This window comes from Carassius auratus, chromosome 8 (assembly GCF_003368295.1).
Source record: "Carassius auratus strain Wakin chromosome 8, ASM336829v1, whole genome shotgun sequence".
Classification (NCBI taxonomy): Eukaryota; Metazoa; Chordata; class Actinopteri; order Cypriniformes; family Cyprinidae; genus Carassius; species Carassius auratus.
In genome coordinates, this window is record NC_039250.1 from 29,379,140 (window position 1) to 29,395,239 (window position 16,100).

The window sequence follows — 16,100 nt, forward strand, 5'->3', positions numbered from 1 at the left end:
CCAGTGTCCTATTTCCATTTGCCGAAACTCCATCGCTCCCGGTAAGAAACAACCAATCAGAGCTGCGGTCCGTAACTTTGTTTGTGTTCAAAATGTAGAAAAATGTATATAATAAGCGAGTACACCATGAATCCATTTTCCAAACCGTGTTTTTAGCTTGTCCTGAATCACTAGGGTGCAGCTATAATAAGTGTTTATATTCGGACTATTTTAGATTGCTTCGGGGATACCGCGGCGGAGTAACCCAGTACCTTTGTGATTCTTCATAGACATAAACAGAGAGAAGTAGTTCCGGCTACGGTGTTCTTCCGCAAGACGCAAGCAGTTCTGTTTATTAACCGCTAGAGCGTCAAAAGTTACCTACCGCAGCTTTAAATGTCAAAGAAGCAACATTGTACTACTCTAGGAATCATAACTTGTGCTGGATTTATTGCATATGTTTGAATAGAGCTGGGGTGTTCAACCTGTAGAGCGCACACCTTAAGGGTAACAGTACTGCTTAAATAATATTTCTGTAGAAATAATGTTTTCTATAGTTGTAGTTTCTATTGAACTCACAGTAGGTCTGTCATGAAAGATTTTCCTTCCTGTACTTGATTATTGTACTCATATTTATTAATTCTCATATTCAAGTGAAAAGTATACATGAAAGTTAATAGTTGGACTATCAAACCAGGAGTGATGTGTCTTTATTGTTTGGATTGAGTTTTTTGCAAAAGGTGATAGTGAACACGGGGTTAGTTGTGACTCATGGCTTAAATATTTGCACACATGCATAACAAAATGTACAGAATTTACTGGTTGCCAATATATAGAGAAAAAAGTTTGCCAAAATTCAAAAAATCTTTTGAAGATATTGCTGAACAATTATTTAACCATAGAAAAGGTAAATTTCTGGTTGAAGTTAATTTTCATCGCAGTCTGAAGTATTCATTTCAATTAGACAATTCTGTTATTATTTTAATCTCCAATCTGTTATTTATCAGTTTAGATAACAACTAGCAGAAGACACTAACCAGTTTAAAATTCCAGTTGCACAGATGGGAAACATTATTATTAAACTATTCTATTCTATTCTATTGCTATTCTATTTTTTTTTTTTTGAAAAAGTCCATAATTGTATTTTACTGATCAAACATTTTAGTTTGTTTTGTATATTTTTCTCATTTGATCAGATAACATTTTAACCTGTAATATAGTTATATTACAACATACCAATCCTATGGGGCATGTTTTCACATGTGGATTTATGGAAACTGAGAAAGTCAAAAAGTGTAAGGTTGTGCCCATCTGTTTCCTATTCCTGTTGTGTTTGTGTGAAAGTGCTGGTGTTTAGATGTGTCTGCTCACCTGAATGGCCAGACACAGTGTGTTGAGAACGATGAGCACAAACATGACATACTCAAAGCCCGTGGAATTCACCACATACCAGAACTTATACTGGTATGGGTTTTTAGGGATGTATCTCCTCAGCGGACGGGCTTTCAGAGCGTACTCCACACACTGGCGCTGTCAAAACACACAAGAAAACTCACACCGCCATCTTTAATTCATATCCTAGCTGGATCACTATAACATCTGTATGAGCTTGCAGACCTGGTTCTTGTCCAGTTCACAGTTCTTGTACTCTTTCTCGCCCTGCTCCTGAAACGTGACAATGACAAAACCCACAAAAATGTTCATCATGAAGAAGGCGATGACGATGATGTAGATGATGAAGAAGATGGAGATCTCCACACGGTAGTTGTAAATGGGACCCATGTTTTCCTTGTTTGAGTCGATGGCCTTGTACAGCAGGCTGCAGGAGACAAAACACACTAAATGGAGCAATGGATTCAAACTAAATGTTTGGGAAGTAATTAAGTCTATAATGTTTTATAGTCACATCCTTGCAGACCCTTGTGAAAAAGTACACTTAAGCATTATAAAAAAAAAAAAAAACATATTACAAAAATACAGTATTTTAATTAAAAAATATCTACTTAAGCTTAGCTGAATTCAATGACTTTAGATGCTTAATTGAATGTTAACTGCAATTAAATGAATTATTATACTTTAGTTGTATATTAAATGCAGTTAGCTGAACTAGTAGCAATGAGCAGTATAAAAACCATTACGCCTATGGGATGAACACACTTTACACAAAAGCAAACGTGTGTGTGTGTGTGTGTGTGTGTGAGTGTGAGTGTGTGTGTGTGTGTGTGTGTGTGTGTGTGTGTGTGTGTGTGTGCGTGTGTGTGTGTGTGTGTGTGTGTGTGTGTGTGTGTGTGTGTGTGTGTGTGTGTTCTATGGTCTTACGCTGGCCAGCCCTCAAACGTTGAGACGGTGAAGAGAGCCATCATTGCCATCAGCACATTATCAAAGTTAAAGTCGCTGTTGTACCAGATCCTCTCACGCATTTGTGGCAGTGCCGTCTCACCAATACTGTACACGATATACGTCCCTCTAGAAAGACAAGAAGATGGTGTAACACACGCAGAAACTGTGTATTCACTGTAAAACACTTCATTCACTCACTTGCAGTCCTCAGGACTGGTCTTTGCGTCATCAGAACAGCGGTAGAACTTCCCCTGAGGACAACACATTTTCAGCACGTAACAATGAAGACGTTTGTTAATAGCATTTGTTAAAGTGAAATCTTGCTTTGCTGGAGCACCTTAAACAGCTGCACACCGATACAGGAAAACATGAACTGAAGAAGTGTGGTGACAATCATGATGTTCCCAATCGTCCGGATGGCCACAAACACACACTGAACCACATGCTGCGTTGGCAGAGAGAGAGAAAGAAAAGAAAACGGGTTTGTTCATTTGTGCTTTCTACAATTAAAATGGTAACAGTTTTAATCTTAATATAATTGATATGACAATTTTTTTTGATATTTTACTTTCATAAGAGTTCATTGCATTAAAATATACAGGAATTGTCCAAACTCAAACACTTCCTTCTCACTACAGCGATATCGTTTTGCTAATATTTCACACTGCAGTTGTTCAGTTATCTATGGAAACTCAGAAGATATGAAGTCAGAACTGTGAGATAAAAAGTGGCAATTAACTTGTTTTATTTTTTATTCTGTGGCAGAAACAGGCTTCCATAGTTATCAAAGCATTTTGAAATAATGCATTCAAAATTATGGGCCCCAATGAGTAGATTAATCTAAATAATTAAAAAGAGTTAGCAGATATTAAGCTGATGGCTAGTTGTTGGCATGTAGTTACAAATGTACTTTTAGTTAGTAGAATGTCAAACGTGGACTATTAAAATGAAGTGTTACCCTTTTTCCAGTCAACGTCAAATAGTCTTTGTTATCTGTTACATTATATCACCTTCAACCATCTACAATGTCCAAATAAACTCAGAGCATATGTTTAAATAAAGGATGTATACTCTCACAGCTGCCACTTTTGTGTCTTCTCTGCACCTTGTTTCTAAATATAACCAATCCTGTAGCATCTTTACACAGATCTTCACAATCTTTTGTATCTGGTGAGCTTCACATTATACATGTAGCTGTGTCAAACAGAGATAGCAGTGCCTGACTTTGAGTCCTTTGGCTCTGTTGATGGCTCTCAGAGGACGAAGCACACGCAGAATCCTCAAGATCTTCACCACTGAAATGGCCGATGATCTGCCGAACATGAGCACAGTAACTGACTTCACATGTACAGAATGAAATAATCCAGCAGTGCATGTGGCGATATGTACGTACTGTATGCCGAAGGAAACGAGGGAGACTCCCACCACCAGCAGATCCAGCAAATTAAAGTAATTTCTGCAGAAAGCTCCTTTGTGAAGGAAAGCACCAAACGCAGTCATCTGATGAACACAACGAAGATGAGTGTATATTGGATGTATATCTGTGTTAAACAACTATTTAAAAGTTTCTATGCATTGGAAATGTAAAGTTACTTTTCACCAAGCCAATAATGCTGCTTGAATCTGATGAGTGAACTAAACTGCTTGAAGCTCAAGGAATTATTACCAATTGTATTTATTACATTTAGATTTAATAGAAACGGTAATCAATAAAACTGAATTGGGTTGTAAATTCCTCTCCAACTCAATAACCCCAAATAAGAGACTAGTAAAGCACATCTTTATAAACTAGAACAGGTAAGAGAGTTAAAGCAGATGGAAATAAACCAGGAGTCTTTACCTTCAACAAGATCTCCACTGTAAATATAGCAGTGAAGGCATAGTCAAAATAACCGAGAACCTGCAACAAAAAATACAGCCAGTCCAAGTTATTTTATTTCTGCAGCTCCTTGACAATCCATGTTGTTTCAAAGCATTAATATCTGCATTAAATACATTTAAGTTAGCAGCCAAACAGGGCTGTGCAAGGTTTCAGTAATGAAAGAAAAAACATCTTGTGAGGAACCAGACTCAGCTGGACGAGCCCATCATCAATGTGCACTGGCTAAATATTACCTACCTAGTTATTACTATCTAGTTAATAGCCATGAAAAAATTCAGTATGGTGTTAAACCTGTTTAAGGTAAATGCTATCTAGATTATATTACTTGTTCCCTGGAATAGGTAAACAGTGAATCTGCATTGGAAGCATCTTGTGAATTCCTGTTTGGAAATAATTATTCCTCAAAAATGTGGACATTAAAATAAGGTTCAAAGACTCTAGTTCAATGAGTCTAAATGAAGTTGTGTTCAAAAGAAGACATTTTTCTCATATTTGTGAATTGTACACTATTAAAAAGAACAGACGACTGTTTTTCTTGACTGTCTTACAATGTTTCGGGCGGAGAAGTTACGGATGGGGTCCTCGGCTGCCAGCGAGACGGAGCTCAGCATGATGAAGATGAGGATGAGGTTGGTGAAGATCTGATGATTGATGAGCCGATGGCATGCCACACGGATCCTGCGTTACACACAGAGGTGAAACAAACAACAGTGTGTGAGAAGGAACAATGTGGAAGTCCAAAAGATGATTATGAGATGAAAAGAAGCATTCTCGAGGTGTGTGTTTATAATGTACTTCCAGTCTTAAAGTATACTTTTAAAAACTGCACTTGAAGGTTATGTAAAAAAGAATAAAATATAAGGCCACTTATATTACTTGTATTACTGTACTTAAACTACTGTAAACTTACACTTCAAAAACCAAAGCTCTGTAATAGTGTCAAATTAAAAGCATTAAAGTACATTTAAATCAGTATTTTAATCTTATGTTGTGCTTGTATGTAAAAGAGCAGCATGAACATTCTGCTAAACATCTGCTCTTGTTACCACTGAAAAAAATGTTCACAAGCATATTTATCTCTTATTTGTTAAAAAATCATATACAATGATGACAAAGCAAAAACAGAGCTGTCACTGTTTTGTAAATCTAAGTATTCAACTGTCAAAAGTATTTAACTGGTTGAAGCACCTTTACAGTCTCAAGTCTTTTTGTGTTTAATGCGGCAGGCTTTGCACCTCTGCATTTGGCAATTATCTGTCATTTTTGTCCTTGCCTCCTCACCTCTAAAGCTCTGTCAGGTTGGATGAGGGCCGAAGGTTCACTTGAAGTATAGTAACATCAACATGCAATATGAACGCAATATGAGCTAAATTTAAATTGTCCCAGATAAGGGTATGAATACTTATGCAATGGAATCATTTAAGTTTTTTATTTTAAATAAATTAGCAAACTGTTTTTTGCTTTGTCGTTATGGTTTATGGAGTGTAGACTGATTTGATTTGAGTTTAACATAAGACCTGCGGTTTTCAATTCCAGACCAATTTCCAAAGAAAGAAGGGGTCTGACTACTTTCACAAGGCACTGTACTTCTGTTGAAGCTTGTGTAGTAATCTAGCTTCTACTTTAAACTTGCTATTTTGTACTATGCATATGTTCTACTAAATTGCTTGTGATGTTCCTCTGTCTACTAAATAAAACGTCTACTGACATTTAGATATCAATAAAGTCATGGAATGGGGGTGACCAACTGATGGTAGAAGTCTCATTTCTGAGTGAACTATCCCTGTAAAGATTCGTATGACCTACGGGTTGGTGTTGCTAAAGATGAAGAAGGCGCTCCCCTCTGGGATGGGGGGCATCTTTTCTCTGAGGCTCAGCTCTGACAGCCTCGGCGGCCGCGGGCCTGACGGTACCTCGGGCTCGTCTTCCTCATCCTCCTCTACATACAAACACAATCACAGCGATCAGAGGACATTACTGGAGCTCATGTGCAGAGCTGAGAGGTAAATACTATTAGAGGTTCACCTGAGGAGTCAATCACGTCCTCTGTCTGATCCTGATCGCCCTCCTGATCACCAGATGCCTGCAACCAAAGGACCTCAGTCATCTGCTCATTATAACATAGTGAATGTTCTGGTATTTTGGTAAGATTGTCCTGCCAGGGCTTACTGGGTATGCGCACATCAATATCGCATCCTTTTTCTCATGCTGAATAACTATAATTATTGTATTTGCATTACTATAAGGGGTGGGTTTAGGGATAGGGCAGGTATAGACGTTAATATACGGTGGTTCAACCCTAATTTTACAAAGATACAATAAAACTTTTTGTGCGCAAAGAAATCAATAATAACAATTACTGAACAATTACAGCAATTCTTCTTCCTGAGTTAATGTCTTCTGCCATTTTGGAGCATACCCCAGAACGTCATTAACATAATTAGCATTGTTTACGTTTAGCATGCGTGCTGTCTACTGAACGTAAACAACGCTGATTATGACGATTACATTATCTGAAGAAGAATGAAAGTCTTACAGGTTTGGAACGACATGAGAGTGAGAAATTAATGACAGATTTTTTTGGTGAGGGAGAACTAACCCTTTAATAAAACACAACCTAAAAATGTATATTGTTGGTTTCCGGCCTTAGCTGTATCCCTTCTTAGCCACAACCTTAAACAACAAATAATTACTGTATTAGCTTTAAATGTAAAATCTGACAGGGTATCACAGATCGACAGAACATAAACCCTGTCCGTGTGGTAGTTTGACCCTCAGCAGTTTTTTGTGATCATGTTCAGCCACATCCCAAAGAAACAAACACATGACTAGTGAAGTACTCCAGAGAGAGATGTCACCCACCTTGACGTCTCCATCGTCCCCATCTCTCTTGTATATGCTCATACTCCTACACAAAACACACTGTATGTTAGCAGATGTTTGTTCTCAGTATCTGAATAAAACACTTCTCGAGGAGTCAGAGAGGGGCACTCGCCTGCTTTTCTTCCTCTTGTTCCTCTTCTCTTCCTCTTTCTGGGCTGAGTTCAGACTTTCAGCATCTGCCAGGTTATCCACAGCAATGGCCAAGAAGACGTTCAGTAAGATGTCTGATCAGACGTGTTAAGAAATTAAAAGGAACGCATTCAGTTCTCTCCCAATCAATACTAGAAAGTAAAAGATACTTATTGAAAGTGTACAAATACAGGGCTAAACAGACAAAAAGATACAGTTTCCACAGATGAAGAGGATGATGAAGTAGATGCACACGAGCATCCCTGAGGAGGAGGGTCCTCCATACGCCATGATCCCATCATACATCACTGTATTCCAGTCCTCACCCGTCAGGATCTGACCAGCAAGACAAGATGCACATCTTTACAAATGGGCTGGATGTTTTTTAATAACTGAACATGCTACTTTCATGCAAACTTAATATTCATGCTGTAAACTATCCAAATATTGCAAAACAAGCTATACATTATATCATATGCATAATGTGTGTGATTGTAACAGATTGTTATACTGCATGGTATTTTATGATTACAGTAAGTATTTGCAAAAGTATTCCTTGGTACTTCAGGAATTGCACAGTACTGTCATTCATGCCATGGTATTTTATGGAAGGCAGTGGAAGAACATGAACAAGTCTTTGAAACATGCATGCATGTTGGTGTAAATGAAGTAATACTGTTTAAATGTTTTGGTAATAGTAAAGACTTACGCATTGTAAACAAAAACAAAAAAATCCTATTTGGCTGTTAAACTATCAAAGTATCTTAAGAATGGTTGAGCACTAGATCAGCCTATCAGAATGATTCCTGAAGGATCATGTGATCCTGAAAACTGGAGTAATGATGCTTAAGATTCAGCTTTTCCATCATATGAATACATTTTATTTTACGTTATATTAAAATAAAACGGTTGTTTTAAATTGTAATATTATTTCACAATATAACTGTTTTAACTGTAGTTAAAAAATAAATCTAGTCTTGGTGAGCAATAGATTTCTTTCACAAACACTAAAAACTCATACTAACACCAAAGTTTTGAACAGTAGTGGACACACACACACACACACACACACACACACCCACACACACAGACACACACACACGCACACCTGAAAGACAGTCAGCAGGGCTTGAGGAAAGTTGTCAAAAGTGCTTCGTTTGGTAACAGTCTCGTCAAAGTTAAACTTTCCGCCAAAGAGCTGCATGCCAAGCAAACTGAAGATGATGATGAAGAGGAAGAGCAACAGCAGAAGGGACGCAATGGACTTCATGGAGTTCAGAAGAGATGCCACCAGGTTACTCAGAGACGCCCAGTGACTAGAAAGAGAAAAAAAGACTCAATACGTGACATTTGAGTTATTAAGTCACATATTGATTCTAGTCAACAAAAAAACAACATCTGTTACAGTTATTTCAACAGAACTTTGTCTTGATTTTGATTTGTATCATCTCTTCAAGAGCAATACTACCAGGACATGTGTGAAAAAAATGTTTAGTAATCTATCTTACTTATTTTAACTGGCTCTGCAGAGAGACTTTTACAAACACTTGATGTTATGCACCAGCTGCCATATATTTCTGTTCGATATGTCTATATTTTGACTAGTGACACATCAACAGTGAAGTGTGAGAAACAAATATTAGTCTGATGAGAGAGTTGGGTAACACTTTAGTACAGGGACCAGTTCTCGCTATTAACTATTTGTTTATTAGCATGCCTTTATTAACATATTGGCTGTTTACTAGTATTATTAAGCACATTACCTGCATTACCATATTCTACACCTCTAATCCTACCCAATAACTAAACTAAACTATTATTAAGCATTTAATTAAGAGTTTACTCAGGCCCAAATCATAATCAATGGGAAGAGCTTGGACCTTAAATTAAAGTGTGACTGAAAGTTGTCATGCTGTCCTTACAGTGATATGAAACCAGCTGATCATATGCACAGTTTCTCACCGTGTGACTTTAAAGATCCTGAGGAGCCGGACGCAGCGAAACACTGAGATGCCGAGAGGAGACATGATCTCAATCTCCACGAGGATCGTCTCCACAATGCCTCCGCAAACGACGAAGCAGTCGAAGCGGTTGAAAAGGGACACAAAGTATGCCTGCAGCCCCAGACTGTACATTTTTATCAGCATCTCGCTTGTGAACAGGGCTAACAACACCTTATTAGCCACACCTGCAAACAAACACAACAAGAACAAATGAGATATACACACACTTACATGTCCACAAACAACAAGTACTTGTCAACATATTCTAACTCTACATCTACTAATACTCTATTAATAACACTCTAATGAGAGTAAGTAGACATTTAGGTGCAACATTACTTAGTCAACAGAACGTGTTAAAGGAACCATCAAAATAAAGTTTTGTGTCATCATCCAAAGCTGTATCAAGCAAGAAGAGTTTCAGTCCCTCACCCTGGACCTCCGTGAGCCAGTCAGGCTGGTTATAATGTTCAGATGATATTGTGAGTGTATTGAGGAACACCAGCAGAATCACCAGCCAATAGAAGACGGTGGATTTGACCACAGCTCGGCACTTCCTGCGACAAAACCTGTTCCAGCAACGCCAGCGGCTGCAGAGATAGGAGGTGATTGGACAGCACTGCCAGCGTTACACACTTTTGCACAATTAATTTACATGAACACATGCTGTTTAGAGTGTCCATGCATGCGATATGGTCAGAAAACTGCAATGAAATGCAAAGCCCTTCGATTGCATTCATAACAAACACAACGTACACAGCAAACATCAAAACGTCTCGACAGATTCACTGACACACAACATAAAGAGGTTTAAATGTTCATAACAACATGCACACACACATTGACGTGCAGAATGATGAGGTGAAATGACATCAAAAAGAGAAAAGAACAGCAAACACACACAACTGGAGCTGAATTCAGCTTCGAACACACACTGAGCTACTGACCTGAACTTCGACTTTGTCAATTTCTGACTGAAAAAGTGAAAAATATGGCATCACTTCAAGCCACACTAGGAGCTGATGCAAAACACTTCCAGCAAGTGACAACTAGTTAACATTTCGTTAGAGATTCAAGAGCGGGGAGTTTCTGTGGAGGTTATCGCAGGCACAAAAGGGTGCGGAGAACTTCCCATATAGCTGTATAGAAGGTATAAACACGGAGTGCTTACCAGATGGGCCCACAGCAGACTTTCTCATCTTCTCCTGGGTTTTCTGTGTTCACAGACTCTGTCTCACTTGTGGGGATACTTGCTGCAGAGACACAGAAAACACATCACTGTGCACAAGAGAGCCAAGCCTGCACTACTACAATGCAACGGGAGTGCTTTTTGGCTAACAGAAACTGTAATAAAACATATGAATTTATTTAAAATGCTATAATGCTAAATTGCCCCTGCCTCACCAGCTGTACGAAGAACTATCTTAACTCTAGGCAATGCAAATAAATTCTCCTTTAATCAATCAGAGGGCCCACAAGGAGGCCCCCTCTCTGTTCCTCTCTGGTATCTTCATCTAATTTGCTTTCAAGAACATCACTGATCAGCAAGCTGGACTGCAGCAAGCTTTCTGTACTGATTTGTTTCAAAGTACACTGTTTATATCCTAGCTACATTCCAGCCATTAAATGATGCTCCCTGGTTATTGCAGTGCATTGTAGAAATGAGTCATTCTGTGTTTCAGAACAATTAGGCTCTACAGTAGAAATCCTTTGCCAGTGTCCTGACTTATGATATACTGAGCTGACCGAGACAGACAAAGAGAATGACATAACATGACTGATTAACAAAGAACAGAGACCAGGAACAGAAGGAGCAGGAAACAGTGTGCAGAGACCGCATTTCCACATATTCATCTGTTTATAAATTAGCGATATAACAATTAGCTCTATTTTAAAAAATAAATATATTGTTATAATAATTTGCAAAAATACTGTTTTACTGTATTTTTGGATCAAATAAAATTAAATGCGCTGTGTGGACCTACAGAAAAGAAGGTTTTGTCTCTTGCAGATATTCTTTGCAATGTTGTTTTAATGGAATATGTTGCTGTGCATATGAAGTGTCTATCACACTCAGACAGACAAGCTGAACAAAATTTACCATGAGTCTCAGTGGACTGACTGAACCAGCCCGAATTTCCCGTGTTCTTCCTGTGGGTGAGATCGCCCAGCATCACCCCTTCAGTTCACAAGCAGGTCACATGCATTCAAACAGAGAGGAGCTATGAGTGTCTACTGCACAAAAACACAGCAGCACTACAATACTACAACACTAGGGATAGACAGAGAGAGAGAGAAAACAAGGAAATGGGAGAAACAAGAAGGACACAGAAGGTAGTTTTGCTGTTCTGATTTAATATTAAGCATAACAAAGCAAAGACTAAACAGAAACCTACAATCACACTTTCACTATAAAGCCAAGCAACACATATTTAGACTAATGCAAAGTACATAATAAAGAGGTTGGGCTACAAATTATCATTATCCTTCATTTTGGACTGTACATTTTTCATTGTGGTGTATATTTTTATCATCAACATAATGTTGTAACTATTGTTATTCTATTGTTATAACTTATACTATAATAGTCTATTGTTATACAATTGTTATACACTACGCAGACTAAAGCTACAAACAAGTCACTACTGTGCAGACTCAAGCTCTAAATGAATCACCACTGTGCAGACTATGGCTTCACATTAATCACCACAGCACAGATCAAGCTCCACACAGATCGCCACTGCCCAGACTCTGGCCCCAAATGAGTCACCACTGCGCAGACACTGACTTCAAATGAGTCACCACTGCGCAGACACTGGGTCCAAACGAATCACCACTGCCCAGACTCGGGCTCCAAATTAATCACTACCGCAAAGACTCTGGCTCCAAATGGCATTATGTTTGCAAGATGACAGCAGCCATAATGAGATATTTTGGCTTGACTTTTCTATAGTGGAAGTAAGTGGAGACATGTCATCTATCTTTTTTTACAGGTAATGATTTGATCACACTGGAGAAATATTGGAATGTAAATTCTATCCATCTAAAGAATATCAAGAATCCAAGCTATTGACAGGAGAAAACCACAGACTGTGTCACTGAATGATACAATATTTATAAATTATAATAAATAATTGGTCCTGCCAGAAGAAGTGCAAGAAAACGTGTATCTGTTCCCTCTATAACATCTCAGTGAGTTTTTATGAGGTTTTACACGTACATTAAATCAAATTTTGCGTCTTCTGACATTTCAGCATAGATGCGAAACTTAATGTGGATGGAGAGCATTTAAAAACAAAAACTCAGTTTTCAAATGTATCCAGATTATTGTAGACATATCCTAAAATGTATTACTGCAAGCCACGATCTGCTTACTGACTAATACTGTGTTTAGACTGAACTACAGCACAGCTCGCATAAAACATGACCTTTAAAATATAAAATATAAAAATATAATTATAAACCACTCTTTGTATCGTAAATAATATAATGGAACAATACTTAAAATAAGTAGTAAAACAATCTAAATGCAAAAAAGTATTTCAAGTATTTTCTATGAACGATTATAAAGTTACATAGTTTAATAATAATAATAATAAATTTAATTTAATATAGCACGTTTAAAAGTTAATTCTCAAAGTGCTTTTCGCTTAAGAGGATACTAAGATTAAATGAGCCCCAAAAGTAGAAAGGTAATAGTAAAAACACATAAAAAAATTTGTACAGAAAAACAATAACCCATTCCCCAGCATCTTATAAATCTGTATAATCTACACATTCCAAAAAAGTTGGGACAGGTAGCAATAAAAAGGCTGAAAAAGTTAAATGTACATATAAAGAACAACTGGAGGACCAATTTGCAACTTATTAGGTCAATTGGCAACATAATTGGGTATAAAAATAGCCTCTGAGAGTGGCAGTGTCTCTCAGTAGTCAAGATGGGCAGAAGATCATCAATTCCCCCAATGCTATGGCAAGAAATAGTGGAGCAATATCAGAAAGAGATTGAAGTTATCATCATCTACAGTGCATAATATCATCCAAAGATTCAGAGAATCTGGAACAATCTCTGTACGTAAGGGTCAAGGCCGGAAAACGCCTCTAGGTTACGAATGTAACCCTAGTTCCTTGAAGGAACGAGACGCTGCATCGAACGCTTTGGGGAAATGCCTTTGGCAAGATAAACTCTGAATATCGTGTGCAATCTGTCCAATGGAACAGCATGACATCACAGGAGTGACGTAGGGACCAGGAATCTATAAAGGCATGTGCCATGCAGCTGACTTCAGCTTTGAGTAGGGAAGCAAGCGCAGGCAGGGGTGCCGGGAGTATGGCTATGCGTCAAAGCCTCTGGTTCCTTCGAGGAACTAGGGTTACATTCGTAACCTAGAGGCGTTCCTCTTCAACAACTCGAGCTGCATCGAATGCTTTGGGGAATAATTTGCCAGCGCTGCCAGATGTACAAGCCACTGCCTAGTGTGTATCCGAAGAGCACAGCTAAGGCAAGAGGACAGAAGAGCCAGGAGTGGCTCGCTTATCAAGATTGTAGTATCTGGCAAATATAGAGGGCCTGGACCAATCCGCAGCATTGCAGATGTCCAAGAGGGACACACCTGCTAAGAAGGCCTTAGAGGCAGATATACCCCGGAGTCTTGGCTCCCAAAGGAAGGGGAAGACCAGAGGACTCATAGGAGACGTTGATAGCCTCAACTATCCAACAACTTAAGATCTGCTTAGAGACAGGAAAACCCTTTTTAGGATGACTGTAACAAACAAGCAATTAGTCAGATTTTATCCACAGGGCAGCTCCGTTGGACGTATGCGTCCAGCGCTCGAACTGGACACATACAGTTTAGCTTCTCCTGGTCTGGCTCCTGAAAGGGAGGAGGGCAGAAGCCCTGCAGTACTATGGGTTGCGGCGTAACAGAGGGAACTTTAGGAATGTAACCCGCTCGAGGGTATAAAATGCTTTGGCCATACCAGGGGCAAAGTCTAAGTAGGTAGGGGCCACGAGAGGGCCTGAAGATCTCCAACTCTCTTTAGAAAAGTAATAGCCAGTAATAGGGCAGTCTTAAGGGTCAGATGTCTATCTGAGATATCATGAATCAGCTCAAATGGAGCTTTACAGAGAGTTAACCCCGCAGAGAGCCTAGCTTGGAGAAACTCAAGAACTGTACCAACTGGGCAGTTAGCAGGGTCAAGCTGGCGGTTTCTGCACCTAGAGGTGAAGAGCTTCCACCTCAGGGCGTACAGTTTCCTCGTAGAGGGCGCTCTGGAGTGGAGGAGGGTCTCAACAACCTCGGCTGAGAGACTGGAAGCTATGAACTGTGCCCCCTCAGGGGCCACACCCACAACTTCCACAACTCTGGGCGAGGGTGAATTATTTTGCCCTGCGCCTGAGAGAGTAGATCTGTCCTAATCGGAATCTTCCATGGAGAGCTGTCGAGGAGAGAGATCAGATCTACAAGCCATACTGGGCCCGGCCAGAACAGGGCTATAATAGTAGACGGACCATGTCCCAGCGTACTCTCACCAGAACTTCCGGGAGCAGATCGATAGGGGGAAAGGCATACAGATGAAGCCTCAGCCTGGTTTGTACCATAGTTTCCAGTCCCAGAGAAGCTGGTTGAACTAGAGAGAAACAGAGGGGATATTGCGATATCTCTTGTGTCGCAAAGAGGTCCAAAAACTTTCCATATCTACTTCACCACTTCGAGGTGAAGCCCCACGGGCCTCTGCCCCTGTCTCGACAGTATGTCTGCTCCCACAGTCAATCTCCCAGGAATATACACAGCTCCGAACAAGAGGAGTTTTTCCTGGGACCACAGAAGGATCTGGTGTGCCAGCTTGTACAAGGGGCGCGAATGCAGATCTCTCTGGTGACTGATATAAGAGATTGCCAATGTGTTGTCGGTGCGCACCAACACATGGTGACCTCTCGGGTCTGGGAGGAAATATTTCAATGCTTGATGCACAGCTAGCATCTCTAGACAACTGGTATGCCATGTCAGATGGTGACCGCTCCACAGATCGCGGGCAGGGTGGCCATTCATGACCGCACCCCATAGATGCGGTCATGCGGAGATAGATGTGCCTGCATCGTGATCGAATCCCATACTATGGCTAGATAGGTGGTTCTCTGAACTGGAGAAAGTACACTCTTCTTGGCGTTCAGTCTCAAACCCAGCTCCCCCATATGTGCGAGAACGACATCTCGATGTCAAATCGCCATCTGCTCTGATTGAGCTAAAATCAACCAATCATCGATATAGTTCAGAATGCGGATGCCCTGCATACATAGGGAAACCAGAGCCGCATCTACACATTTCATGAACGTGCGGGAGAGTGAGAGTGCAAGGCCGAAGGGAAGTACTCGATATTGGTAGGCTTGAGGTGAGACGGGCACTGTGTAATGAGGTGGACACCGCTCTAACCCAGTAGGGGCCGCCCTCTGTAGTCGTGACTAAAATGCGTCATGACTTCTTGGCCGTGGACCTCCCAGCCTGAAGTACGGCTCCATTGGATTCGGATTAGGCTGGGAAGTCACTGGCCCAGGGCATTGCTTCAGCCTCTGGGCCCGAAGCACGGAACATTGGCGGCAACGGTCTGTTTGTATGCGGAGGGGGCTGCTCCCGCCCAGCAGTCTCTCCCGTACATCTAACTTCACGAGTTAAATAACTGTCATTATATTCCTCAGAATATAATGCAATCAAACAGTCAGACAAGTAAACACGGTCTGGATTGTGATACAATACACATAGAAGTTATATATTGAACTTCTCGAAGTTAGATAACCGTCATTAGATTCCTCAGAATCTAATGCAATCCAATAATCAGACAAGTAAGCACGGTCTGGATTGTGATACAATACACATTGAAGTGAT

The 16,100-nt window shown here is 39.9% G+C and overlaps 1 protein-coding gene across 4 annotated transcripts in view; it reads right to left on the reverse strand.

The window, feature by feature from the left end:
• cacna1db (calcium channel, voltage-dependent, L type, alpha 1D subunit, b) overlaps positions 1-16,100 on the reverse strand; it is a 71,162-nt gene that overhangs the window by 29,911 nt on the left and 25,151 nt on the right. For 2 of the 4 annotated variants that reach the window (XM_026270676.1, XM_026270675.1), the window contains exons 10-29: positions 11,318-11,395; positions 10,388-10,469; positions 10,164-10,190; positions 9,649-9,806; positions 9,176-9,401; positions 8,322-8,529; positions 7,429-7,549; positions 7,197-7,308; positions 7,064-7,109; positions 6,227-6,284; positions 6,008-6,140; positions 4,750-4,879; positions 4,160-4,219; positions 3,713-3,819; positions 3,544-3,631; positions 2,657-2,764; positions 2,518-2,570; positions 2,299-2,445; positions 1,597-1,798; positions 1,351-1,509 (exon numbers count right to left, since the gene is read on the reverse strand). In XM_026270676.1, coding sequence (XP_026126461.1) covers positions 1,351-1,509; positions 1,597-1,798; positions 2,299-2,445; positions 2,518-2,570; positions 2,657-2,764; positions 3,544-3,631; positions 3,713-3,819; positions 4,160-4,219; positions 4,750-4,879; positions 6,008-6,140; positions 6,227-6,284; positions 7,064-7,109; positions 7,197-7,308; positions 7,429-7,549; positions 8,322-8,529; positions 9,176-9,401; positions 9,649-9,806; positions 10,164-10,190; positions 10,388-10,469; positions 11,318-11,395 — 2,303 coding nt within the window. The remainder of the gene's footprint in view (positions 1-1,350; positions 1,510-1,596; positions 1,799-2,298; positions 2,446-2,517; positions 2,571-2,656; positions 2,765-3,543; positions 3,632-3,712; positions 3,820-4,159; positions 4,220-4,749; positions 4,880-6,007; positions 6,141-6,226; positions 6,285-7,063; positions 7,110-7,196; positions 7,309-7,428; positions 7,550-8,321; positions 8,530-9,175; positions 9,402-9,648; positions 9,807-10,163; positions 10,191-10,387; positions 10,470-11,317; positions 11,396-16,100) is intronic. The other 2 variants (XM_026270677.1, XM_026270678.1) reach the window with 1 other exon arrangement.